This window comes from Gadus chalcogrammus, chromosome 21, assembly GCF_026213295.1.
Source record: "Gadus chalcogrammus isolate NIFS_2021 chromosome 21, NIFS_Gcha_1.0, whole genome shotgun sequence".
NCBI lineage: Eukaryota > Metazoa > Chordata > Actinopteri > Gadiformes > Gadidae > Gadus > Gadus chalcogrammus.
The window spans coordinates 8,998,219-9,011,622 of NC_079432.1; the positions used below are offsets into that span (position 1 = coordinate 8,998,219).

The 13,404-nt window shown below is 44.0% G+C and overlaps 2 protein-coding genes across 3 annotated transcripts in view; one reads left to right on the forward strand and one right to left on the reverse strand.

The window, feature by feature from the left end:
- Window positions 1–13,404, reverse strand: part of brms1lb (BRMS1 like transcriptional repressor b) — a 60,359-nt gene that overhangs the window by 6,262 nt on the left and 40,693 nt on the right. The gene's annotated exons all lie outside the window — the stretch shown is intronic.
- On the forward strand, window positions 873–9,957 carry psmc1b (proteasome 26S subunit, ATPase 1b). Its single transcript, XM_056582030.1, has 11 exons — window positions 873–1,009; window positions 1,531–1,584; window positions 2,146–2,242; window positions 3,304–3,428; window positions 3,816–4,001; window positions 4,208–4,336; window positions 4,663–4,759; window positions 6,009–6,198; window positions 7,354–7,505; window positions 8,144–8,298; window positions 9,617–9,957. The coding sequence occupies exons 1-11, from the start codon at window positions 1,007–1,009 to the stop codon at window positions 9,749–9,751; spliced, it is 1,323 nt and encodes a 440-aa protein (XP_056438005.1). The 5' UTR covers window positions 873–1,006; the 3' UTR covers window positions 9,752–9,957.

Genomic DNA, 13,404 nt, shown 5'->3' on the forward strand with positions numbered 1-13,404 from the left:
TGGTATTTTTGTAGAATAAATTATTCAAAATTTTAATTTGATTAAGACTCGAGAATCTTAATTAATTAGGGCATATTGCAATTCCTCTATAGCAAAATGTAAAACTGAAATGAAAATGTATAGATGGCAAAGAGGGGAAAAGTATTTTCATAGACAGTTTAGTCGTTATGTGTCTGTAAGACTAAAACAATCAAAAAAAGAATGCAGCAGCTATAATCCATGTAGGTACTCCAAACAATGTGAATTGTGACTGTATAGGTACATATTCAACTGTTGAGTACATTTTCCACTAAAAGGTACAGTTCTGTACTGTGGACGTTGACAAATAAATTCAAATCTACCAATTTCGGTAATCTGTCTGTGTTAAATATCAATCATACATTTACTGTCCTGGAAAAGCTCTACTATTCCGGACATGAAAAGGTAAAATGGAGAACACAACTCAACTTGAAAATCATAATGCTTAACAATTATTTATGAGAAAATACTGTAGGCCTATCTATAGCATTATATCACACTTCCTACAGGTAACACCGTCAACTACAATTTGTTTGTCCAACCGATGGAATGCCTAACTATTTTAATATTGCTAAATTGCGAGTAAATAAAGTTGTGTACATTCAGATATTATTTGATAGATAGTTTAGGCACCTGCAATATAATTACGTGCTTGGTGGGAGAAGTATGTACAATGTCAAATAAAGCCTTACATAGCATGTTCTCATATATACAATGTCACTTTCCCTGTGTAACTTAAATAACTTTCATATGCAGATTAAAACCAAAATTTATAAAACCTTCACATCTAAATTAAAAGAAGGTATCGCAGCAGTTTCTGATAATACGATTCCTACCTGATTGCTAAACGACTGTACAAGTCAACAAGGCGTTCATCGGCTCACCACAAGTTTGCTTCACATGATTTGTTTGTGGCGCGGTGAGACAGTTTGTCCTATGCAGTGTTCCGTACGGTCGTTCTGACGTCACTGAAAAGCGACACGAAACAATGGTAAGTGAGCAAGCAATTTTCAAGCTCATAGCCTCATTCCAATAAAACGCATTTTTTTGCTGCAATTCTGTATATTATTCTAACGGATCGTTGTATTCTTTCATTGCGAACGTCCAGGGGTTGGATTTTAGTTTCAGATGTGAATTATGTGCGATAGTGTGTGCGAAAACTCGCTAGCTCATTATCAGCTAACGTTACGTCTGTCTGCTACCCGGTTGAACGGATAAAACGTCCCAAAGCACCGACTGTCGATTAATAAGTTATAGCCCATGTTATATCCTCTTGTAGTTGCAGTTCACTTAACATATTATTAGTATGTAAATGTCATCCATGTACAAATAATGTCTGTCCGAGCCACTCATAAACAAGCTAATGGAGTTTTATAGCTAGGCGACGTGAGTTGGCTAATATGTCGGTGTTCATATGTTTGTTAACAAAACGGTCATCAACAAAAAGCAAATTCATACTATATTGTCAGTACTGTACATGCATTTACAGATTATCGATGTATTTTGTTTCAGGGTCAGAGCCAGAGTGGAGGCCACGGTCCGGGGGGAGGAAAGAAGGATGACAAGGTGAAAAAAAAAACAGTGAAGTTGTCGATGCGTTTGTAAAGTGTATGATTGACTGTGAGGAATTGTTTTGAAGCTTCTTCTCTTAATGTTACCATGCGTTATTTCATTTTAAATTGGTCAGGATCACCAAATGATCCACTGACTTAACCGCAAGCAGTTTTTATTTATTTCTTCGTTTGATCGAATGTCTGGTTGTACAATTAGGCCTATTTCGTGTTGCTTTGAAATTATGATTTCTTACAATATTGAAAAGCAATAAAAATCTTATCTTTTTCAATAAATTTAAAATTAACAATAATCATTTCAGGAGAGAACTGCTTCCAGCTGCTTGCATTGATTATATGCTTCATGTATTGGACAAAGACGTGTGAATTAATGTCATTATTACGCTTAATTTCTCTTTGCCAAATAAGTACTCTCGTTATCACTATTAAGTGCTCGGGGTTCCAAATCTATTGACCTGTGGTTACACATCTAGGAGTCTGAGCCTTGTCCTTCTCATTGTATAGATATAGATGTTTTCTTGTCATCTGATATCTTTGCCTGTACTTCTCCTTGCAGGAGAAGAAGAAGAAGTATGAGCCTCCCATTCCCACCAGAGTTGGCAAGAAGAAGAAGAGGACAAAGGGACCCGACGCTGCCAGCAAACTCCCATTAGGTAAGGAACACATTTTTAAAAGTAAAAAGCATTAAATGAGCCTTTCTAAGAAGTAATCAATATTGAATCCAACAGTATTGACTGTTGAGTTGTGTTTGTAACGGGCAGGTGTATTTCCCTTGCAATAGTATAGTTGGCTTTTTCTTATAAAGAAGTGTGATATGACAGAAAAAACTGAATTTCCATCCCCTCAGTACTTGGCGCTCTGAGGATGCAAGCATTCGTTTTCTTTGTGCGTTTGTGTTTTGCGATTGTTTCTGTGTTTTCTTATGAACTAAGGCTTAGCTTGTGCTTTTGCCCACGCGTTCCCACCTGCTGTTTCCATGGAAGCGGAATCGCTTCACTGTGTGTACTATAATAATAGCCATCCTGTTACCTACCTGGATTTAAACCAGAGAAATGTTCACTCTGCATAATGTATCGTACATGCTTATTTTCTCTGGGGATTACTGGCTCAGGCTTGGGGTGGATGTTGGAAGTCATTACTATTTTAAATTTTCATTGTTCCTGCTGTGTCGTTTATTCTTTTGCATTTTGCGGTAGATTCTGCCGCATCTTATAACCTTTAATAAAAAAAACACATCGACACTGTTGTTATTATGAATGTACTAATGATATACCCCCTGTGGTTTCAATAGATTACGTTATAATACCAAGTTGTTCCGGTTAAAAAAATAAGAGGGCAGCAGGAGCTAGAGCGGGTTGACTAAGGCTTCTGGTTCGCTCCCCGGAGTGTCGAGGTTTCCCTGAGCAGGACGTTTAACCCTAACGGTTCCCGACAAGCTCGCTGTCGCTGTGCGTGGTTGACAGCGCCGTCGTTGTGTGTATGAATGGATGCAATGTAAAAATAAAAGCCATGATGGTCAATGTAATATTCATTAAAATCGCATCAAATAGGAAGCACGTTGGAGCCCTTGAGGGTGGAATTGGGTCAGCTAGAATATGCGTCTACAAAGATTGGTTTTAAACAAGCTGGATGGAAATTAGGAAGGGAGAAAAAAAAAAAACCATCCACCATGTCCACCCTCTCTGTGCCCCTCTGTCCATCTGTCCCCTCTCAGTCACCCCTCACACCCAGTGCCGCCTGAAGCTCCTGAAGCAGGAGAGAATCAAGGACTACCTGCTGATGGAGGAGGAGTTCATCAGGAACCAGGAGCAGATGAAGCCCCTTGAGGAGAAGCAGGAGGTTAGCACCGCCCCCCCCCCCCCCCCCCCTCTCCTTTCACTCTCCATCCATGCTTCCCGTCTTTCTCTCGTCTCTCTGCTAGCCTTTATTCTACAACCAGGCTCCTCACTATTCATGCCATTCACTGGTTCACTATAGGTGTTTTCCTTTGAGCTTTAGAAATGACAACCATCTCTTTTTAATTATATTTATGTAAGCTCTCACGCTGGTTTACCATTGTGATCTATTTGAGGTCTGCTGGGGCGCTTAGTTACTGTTGCTATGGTGCACATTGTGCCACATTGATGAGAGTGTTTTTTTTTTTTTTAAAGGGAACCGAGAGCAGTCAAAAGGCCATTAACCAGTAACGTCCCTCACCTTGTCTCTCTCTCTCTCCTCTCACCCCAGGAAGAGAGGTCGAAGGTGGATGACCTGCGTGGGACCCCTATGTCGGTGGGCACGCTGGAGGAGATCATCGATGACAACCATGCCATCGTGTCCACCTCGGTGGGCTCGGAGCACTATGTCAGCATCCTGTCCTTCGTAGACAAAGACCTGCTGGAGCCCGGCTGCTCCGTGCTGCTCAACCACAAGGTGACCGGCTGCCCGAGGGGGGGTGTCTACCGGGTCGGGGTACTCATAATGGGAGGCATCGGGGTTATAGCGTGGGAACCAGAGGACTCTGCAAGCTCATGTTATAGATCTGTTTCGCCTCTTAACCGTTAACAGTGTTTGAATGGTGTGTGTATGTTATTGGGGTTTTGTGTGGTACATAATGTGTGTGTGTGTGTGTTTTGTAGGTACATGCTGTCATTGGGGTACTGATGGACGACACTGACCCCCTGGTGACAGTGATGAAGGTGGAGAAAGCTCCCCAGGAGACCTATGCTGACATCGGCGGGCTAGACAATCAGATCCAGGAGATCAAGGTACATCTATTCAGATTATGAACGTATTACTATTATCTTAAAATATGGCATTTCGTAGGCGCTTTCAGCCAAAGCACATTACTGTGAGTGCATGAGTTCCTAGCATTGACGACCGCATTGGGAATCGAGCCGATAACCCCGGTAGTGTTCATGCCATGCTCTACGACTGAGCTATGTTTTATGTATTTGACTACCCTGAAAACAAACATCAACTGGTCTATAAGGACTTTGTGATTTAAAAACTGCAGTTTAATTTGCATTGCCATTGTTATTGATTGGTTCGATCTTGGTGTTAATGGATGCATGTTTGAACTGACGACACACAGGAGTCTGTGGAGCTGCCCCTCACACATCCAGAGTATTACGAAGAGATGGGGATCAAGCCCCCCAAGGGAGTCATCCTGTACGGACCACCGGGCACAGGTCAGGATTAAATACTTTCACCTTTACTCTGACAGGATGTCAATCGGTTTCTAGATTGATACCTTTATGGGCATCTCATTCTTGGAATCTGATTCGGAAAATGGTCACTATTAAGATATTAATGATTCCAAATAATACTGTCATTTGTCAGATTGTCATAATGTTATCACACATGGCGCAGAAATGTACTTTTTCTGAACCGGCACCGTTGTGCGGCAAATGTAGCACAGAGGGGGACAAACTTGTCTGGTCTCAGCATCTTAGTCACTGTACATTACCGTCATTATCATCTATCAGCCCTCGCGTCGGCGTAGCGTCTCCTGTGTCAGATGAAAACAGGACATTGAAATGACGCCAGGCAGCTTTGACAGCGTGGCTAAATGCCAACGGGCCAGCGAAGACCTTCTTTAAAGGCCAGCGCGCCGGGAAACACGAGGCGGCGGCGGCGGCGGCGGCGGCGGCGGCGGCGGCGCCCGCCTAGAGCTACCTCCGGGTCGCATGCCGACGCCCGCGCACTCTTAACGCTGTTGTCAACGTGTTCCGCTGACGCCACACAGAAAGGATTCAAACGGATATGGTACACAGAATAACTTTCCGAGGGTTGCATCTTATTGGTGCGATGGACGGATCAGGGCTGGATCTCATTAGGCGGCCATGTATTCCATCTGTTCAATGGGTTCTGAAATCGGTTGCCATGCCGACCCCTGGTGCCAACGATAATTAGGAGCTTAAAGTTCCGAGGCGGTTGGGTGATGCTCGGTGGGCATCGTTAACTACACTGTCTGCTCCCTTACTGCGTGCGTGGTGCTTCATTGTATTTTACTCTATGGTATCATACACAGAAGAAGAGCTATTATTTTGTGGTGTTATGCCTTTGTTAGTCATTTAATAAATACCTTAAAAGGCTTGTATCTTGAAGGTGAGAGTATATTTCCCATTATGCTGCTTGTACCAGTGTTTTTTTTTTTTTTCACGCTGCAGATCTAAGAAAATTGCTTAATCATTCATAACGTGTGCAAAAATTGCAGGACGGTAATGAACAAATAAAATGTGATGTGATAATTTGTTCCCTCATATGAGACTGGAATCATGTCATCAAAGCCCTTCAGACCATTAGCGTTTTCCATTTAGATCACGTAAAATTGAATCCCACTGTCAACAGGTTCCTTCATAAAACTTGGTAATCTGATTCCACTTCAGAACATTGAATCATTCCATCTTCTTTTTGGTTCCTCCCCCCCCCGGATAGGTAAGACCCTATTGGCCAAAGCGGTGGCCAATCAGACATCGGCCACCTTCCTGCGTGTGGTAGGCTCTGAGCTAATCCAGAAGTACCTGGGCGACGGGCCCAAGCTGGTACGAGAGCTCTTCAGGGTGGCAGAGGAGCATGCCCCCTCCATCGTCTTCATCGACGAGATCGACGCCATCGGAACCAAGAGGTAGAGAGAGAGTGGGGTGGTTGGGGTAGAGTGCCCGGAGGGATGTGGGTTAGCCTTACTGGTAGAGCGTTGGAGCCGTAGAGAGAGGTGGTTGGGGATGGTTAGAGGGAGTAAGACCTCGGGAAGGAGGGAAAGGAAGATTGTGAGGAAGCTAAAAGGGTGAGAAAGAGACAACTCGGGAGGAAGAGTGAGATGAGAAGAAGCTATCGAGCGATAGACAGCAGGAGCATGTGCTAGACTTCAGACGACCCGAGTGCGGTGCTTGCGTCATCTGGTGTCAATGGTTCACACTCGCAACCAAAGTTAAAAACAACATAACACCACTTTAGGTGGAAGCTGTAGAAGTCTTGCCGCTGCATGTATTAGATGGAGCTGGAAATAGAGCTATTTTTTTGAGTGGGTCGGAGGGGCAAGAAATGATTTGGCTTTTACTGCTAATGGTTGTCCTCAGTGCCCGCCCACTACATTCTGGGTGTGACCCCCCCCGCGTGATGTCCGGTCTTAAAACTCGGCGTGGGTAGGGCAGATGTTTTGTTGCCACGGGCAAGAAGGTTGAAATATTTAATACTACTCGGCAACAAGAGCGGCTGATGCTTCTTGGCTGGTTTAATAACCAGTTTGAACCGTGTGGGGGCAGGGGGCATCGGGGCCAAATATCAACCCTGGGTCTGGGAGGACGTCGGAGGGGTGGTCTCTAATGGTCCACTGGATGATGTGTGACCGGGATGTCGACAGCAGGACATGTCGTAGGGGCAGAGTTGGGGTCTTGTGGCTCTGAGCACGTTGTCTTAACCTCTAAAGTCACTTTATATAGACTTCAGATACAGGTCCGACCGCTTTTAAGTTCGAGGGGAAAGCAATTTGGTCCCACACATTTATTACTAGGATAATGTTGATAGAAATGCACACATACATATTTCACACTCAGCCAACTGCCAAAGTCACGTGGATACAGACTCGTACAAATCAGACAGGCGATTGCATTATTTGCAAAGCAATGAATAAACTACCTCGCGAATCAGAGTTAATTACATTGTAAGGAGGACTTTCTATGTACTTTGAATGTATTTTACCCTCTCCCCATCACTGTCCCACACAGCTGGAGAGTGTACCTGTATGTTGTGTCCAACAGTCCTGTGTGTGTGTTCGTCCCAGATACGACTCCAACTCTGGGGGCGAGCGGGAGATCCAGAGGACCATGTTGGAGCTGCTCAACCAGCTGGACGGCTTTGACTCCCGGGGGGACGTCAAGGTCATCATGGCCACCAACAGGATAGAGACCCTGGACCCTGCGCTCATTAGACCAGGTCACTGGCCCATCCCCGTCTGACACACGCACGCGCGCACACGTAGCCGTAGGCCCTGGGTCCATCTCTTAGACCAGCTCACTGTTTGACTCTCCTCACTTTCGTTCTGAGATTCGTTCTGTCACTCTCTCTGACCTGTCCATCTCTCTCCATTAGCCTCCGTCTCCAATTTAATCTTTCTCTCACACTCTGTTTCTCTTGCTCTCTATCTCATGCCTTCACCATCACAATTACACAAAGCGCTCGGCAACATTTTCAACGACACGGCATGTAAAAGAGCGACGATGCCATCTCCGGACTAATCCGTTTTAAAGTGTTTCCTCCTGCCACGCTTATTAAGCAGGAGTTGTAAATGGCGCACTTCCATTCACGGAACGGCGGTGAACATGAACATCAGTCTCATCGCTTCTCCATCACTTGCGCTGGGCCCAAACGAGCACTTAACGCAGATATTCGCTTGGGTATATTGAGTACCACTTACGCCGTTACTTAAGCCCAAGCCAGAGACCGGCTTTGTGAATAAATAACTACGTTATCTAGACGGCGGAGTATAATCCAAACAAAATGTTGAAATTTATATTTTGGCGTCACGCATGTGATGAATATTGAAGTTGTTTTCTGTATCGTTTCGTCCTCAGGGAGAATCGACCGCAAGATCGAGTTCCCGCTGCCCGACGAGAAGACCAAGCGCAGGATCTTCCAGATCCACACCAGCCGCATGACTGTGGCCGATGACGTCACCCTGGATGACCTCATCCTGGCCAAAGACGATCTCTCAGGAGCCGACATCAAGGTACTGATGGGCCAAGGCGTTGAGCTTTCCTTCATTAACCCGGCCGCCATCGTCGAACACCCTTCCCCCGCAAGAGGGCGATTGAGTGATTTTATACGAGACCTGGTCTGAGTGTTTCTAATAATCGATCCCGTTATTTCTCTTGTTTATTGTGCCTTTCATAAAGTATAAAGACCTTTTTATGAGTGTTGTTTGCCGTGAACAGAGCCCTGGTAAACCAGCCGACGTCAGAGTCACTTTAAACAGTCTGGAAGCTGTGAGCCGCTGCTGCGTCACGGCAGAAGATGGACGTGAACTCATTATGTCGTCAACTTTTATTCTGAAAAGGAACCGCAGCCTTTACAATATAAATGAACGGCCCATGTGGGCCAGGCGAGGGTGATGGAGCCCTGCCTTCCACCATGGGTGAAATAAACATGCTCAGGCAGGGCTTTTATTGTCTGTGAAATTGAGGCCATAATTTCTCACAGGGGTTGTCTCTAAACCCTGGGGGGCGGGGGTCTTGCTCAACCTGGAATCTGCCATCAATTCACAAAGTGAAGTTGACTTATTATCGAATGACACTTAATTTGCTGTATCCGACTAGTAAGACATTCTAACCCAATGTATTTATAGTCGATGCTTCTCAAACGCTCGCTCCCTAGCCACAGCCGTCTCGGTTTCACTGTTGCTTTGTCACCGTTTAATTATTCCATTGCGTGTGATTCTAATTTGGTGGGAAGGAGAAAATCGAAGTGCAAACCCAGCTCGAGAGCGCCCTGCTGTTCTCCGTCCCCCTCCTCAACACCGCCCCAATGCTGCCCTCATGTGGCGTCTCATGGAACAGCACCAGGGATATGTCGTTAGCGAGGGGTTGTCAAATCAGCCGTTTTCACTAAGCGAATTGGTCGATGATGATGCACTTCAGCAGCAACTGTTGCCTATCATAACCCAATCATGTCTCATCTGTAATGGCCGCGTGTCACAACGTGATCCAGCGGTTGAGCTCCCATTTTATGGACGACACGATCGAGGCAACGAGGACTCAGCACTTTCCAGTGCTTATTCATGTTATCTGTCTTCCTCTTGCTTCCCGTTCTCTGCCTCTCCGTGACCTCACACGTCAGACATGTGTTCTAACCCGCAAGAGGGTTATTTTTTTTTGTTGTTTCCCAGTATAATAAAATCATTTAGTCATCACAACTGATGTGCTGAAGGCCCACACCGTCGTGGTCAAGGTTCATCAGAGGACTCTGAACTGTTGAGTCAGTTTAACATTGTTCCTCTCTCTCTCTCTCTCCCTCCCTGTGTCTCTCTCCGTCTCTCTCTCCCTCCCCAGGCCATCTGCACGGAGGCGGGGCTGATGGCGCTGCGGGAGCGCCGCATGAAGGTTACCAACGAGGACTTCAAGAAGTCCAAGGAGAACGTCCTCTACAAGAAGCAGGAGGGAACACCGGAGGGACTCTACCTCTAACCTCTGACCTGTCACCCTATTTCATCCCCCCCCTCCCCCCCCCCCGGGCCTGTGTGTGAGTGAGAGCGGAGACGAGAGGCGGTGTGCTCAAGAGAGTTTTGATATATTTTGTGCATGTAATGTCTGTCTTCACCCCCTCCCCCCACTCTCTTGTTACCGTTACTTATGACAAATAAAAAAAATAAAAAAACATTTGGTTCTGTAAAGATGTTTTGATTCGTTATTATTCTTTGTTTTACTTTACTTTGTCATACATTGTTGGCTTGCAGTGCCGTACCACCCACCAAAGGAGATGGCCAGCATCTGTCGAGGGTTGTAAAAAGGATTTGTGGCTCTCCTCCTTGCCTATTTAATCACAAAGTAATTTGTAAAAACATTGGCACGGTACAAGGTTCGTCCCTCTGGCTTCTCCAGTGGAGTCAAGGTATAAAACCAACTTTTACTTGGATTCTTTTCATCTCAAGGTCCTTCTTTGGTATAGATGGGCACAAACGACCTGATAATTCATTAATTCAGCTTGCATAGATGCGAGAGGTATAGAACAATAACATCAAAGTGCTCTGTGGAGGTTGGTCTAGTGAGACTAATTAAATGGACCTGTTAAGATCCATACAGTTAATTACACTAAACTTCACTGGAACTGTGTACAAGAGGCAGGCATGTATCTGCTTTTTAACTAACGGCAAATTCTCAGCTTGGCTTTGACAAGCATCTAGCTCACTTGGTTGGCATTATACTGTATTACCATGAAATGCAGAAGCATTTCTGCATTTCACAAACAGGACAATCGCCACTGTATTCCAAATTACAGTACATCGTTTTTACTTGAATTTCGTGTTGTCAAGCAACAACAAACCTTTCAGGCCCTCCAGGCGTGTGGATCTTAATCCAGCTAAATCGCCCGGCCTGCGTGTGTGTGTGTGCGTGCACCGGATTTCAGTCTGCCACACACTCGGGGAGGAAAACCAACATTGATTTAATTCCATTTGATGTGGAGCCATGTGTAACTGGGTGCTCAGCAGAAAGCAGCCCCAATGCTGCAGGCTTCCAGCCACTTAGAAGGACCCCCCCCCCCCCCCCATTTAGGCTTCAGTGGGAATGCGCCTGCCGCAGACCCCCTTTCCCCCCACCATTCCATCCTCCCTCCTCTCTGCTCTCCCCACCACCTTATTAAATCAGTCACGCGCTCCAACTGCAACCACCACTCACACATCAGCAGCCAGTTACGCAAACGGGAAAAGAGGGAGAAAAACATGTTGCGGACATGGGAGTACAACACTCGAAACTTGTTGTTATAGCGAAGTGGTGTATGATTTAATGTGGCTGAATGAGAGCAAACACACACCACAGGCCATCAGTAGCTTGTCTGAGCGTTCTCCAAGGCTACTCGTTCATAGGGTTAGGGTTATAGCATACATGTTATCACACAAATCCTGCCTTAAACCTTTGAGCATTCAGACATAGCATGTTTCTTCGAGTTAATGTTTGTGCGTTACAATTGTTCCAAGACACACCAATATGTCAAATGGAATATAAGGTTTAGGGCATAGCCTCAAAAAATAGCTTGTTTTATTTTGATTTTTCTAATTCTAATGAATGACTTTTAAGACATTACACTACGGTTTTAGTTTTTTAGTGATTGCTGTCCAATATATTAAAAACAATCAAAGGTGACAATTGCTTAAATGTTTAAATTTAACAGTTGGAAATATAGGCCTAAACTCTTGGTAAATCATAGTTTTCATGATTTTTCGTACTGCATAATATCCGATACTGGAAAATGTGTGATCAAAAGTATTTGGCTAATCAGCATTAATACCCTAAGTTGCAATTATTCAAAAAGTGCATCTTACGTTATAAATGCTGTTTTTCAGCACTAGAGACTTTTACAAACCTCAAAGGCCTTTAATTGAATGTAGCTTGAGCTTTATCTATATCGCAAACATTTTTTTTACGGTTCAGTCTCGTTTTTCATGTTATGGATCCAACTCAAGCAATACTGTTTTAAATTTACACAAGGATAGGGGCTTGGATGAGATTTCTTATCCTCTAGCAAGAAGAAAATTACAACTTAATTTCAGATAGTGACTTTCTTAAATTATAACAATCCATAATCACTGGGGGGGGGGGGGGGGGAACCTTTAATAGGTCACTAAAAAACAAAATGGTTCGATTGATTTGCCTTGAGTTCTCAAGTCGCAGGTGAATTATCCATATTACCCAGTAGATGGCGCCTTTGTTAAATAAACCTCGGGACTGTGTCTTGCCTTCTCAAATCACACAGGGGATGTGCCTTCTTCATTGAACACCAATGTGTTCCTCTGAATGGCGAATGAGATTGCCCCACTCCACGCTTATGTGTGAACAGGCCTATATCTTTGATCTAAATGAACAGGTTGTACGGCTTCCCCGCTGTGTCGCCAAGTGGCGATCGCCTTCAATTTTGCGTAGACTTTCTGGAAGACTGCGATGCGCATCTACCAATAGCAAATTGCACTAAGCTACGCATCGTAGCCTATACCTATCGCCCTGCATCGTTTTTTTCAATATAAAATAGCGTTTGACATCACTATTGGCCAACAAAAAATACCTGCACAAATACCAGTCATGACTTGCTGTTCAATAATCATTTGATATTCCGTATCATGTGTTTATATTTATTTTATTCCCATCAAGTGCCACTGCCTGGTGCAATGCAGGTCTTACGTAGCCAATAAGTGCGGCCAATACATGGAGAAAGATATTGCGGGTCTGCATTGACCAATCAGAACGGGTGTAACAAAGCTGCACAGCAGATTCTCCAGTGTCAACCAGGCAACGTTTACGCGAGAAATATCCTTCCGCTGTAAGAAATTAGTGCCCCGTTCATGGGGACCTAAACTCTTGTGAAAATATCAAAAAAGCCAATGTGTAAAAAAAACACATACGTTAATACATAATGGGGATTTCCACACACAGCTGTGAATTAACATACCACATTTCTGTAAAATCCTACGACTGTAATGTAAAACCACTAGCATTATAACACCCTTTGAACTGTGAGTTGGAGGCTGCTATGTCCCTAAGCCTCTAGGGAAAATCACTTTGTTTTAAACAATACCTTATTGTTTAAACCCTAAAGTAAATAGTAGGGCTCTCTGTGTATACTAATGGTAATAGAAAAGCTAAATAATCGGATGCAAGTTGTTACGTATTGTTTAAGGTATGTTTCATTTAGTTCCTTTATGGTGCTTGTCAATAAATAGCTATCACCAGAGAGTAAATCATTATGCAGTTATTAAATAAATTATAGAGAAGAGATATGTTGAAAGACATTACATTTTACAGTCATGTTACAGTAATAGCACCAGCCACCCAAAAGCTCTAGCAAAATATTCCTATGTATTAGGCCTAAGTTAAAGTTATATTAAATTATATTTACATAATCCTTTAATAGGCCTATTCACTCCTGGTTGGAGGTTATACTTTGGCTTATTCATTTCAAACTAAAAATAGACTAGTAATCCACCAACGCCAATGATAGCATACAATGTATAATGGCGCATACAATCTGCAGCAACAAGGGCTCTAACTCATATTTTTGCATGGGGGGCAAAAGTGCAATTAAAGTGGGCATTCCTGAGTACCTGGCATGTGTTTTATAAGGAAGTGAG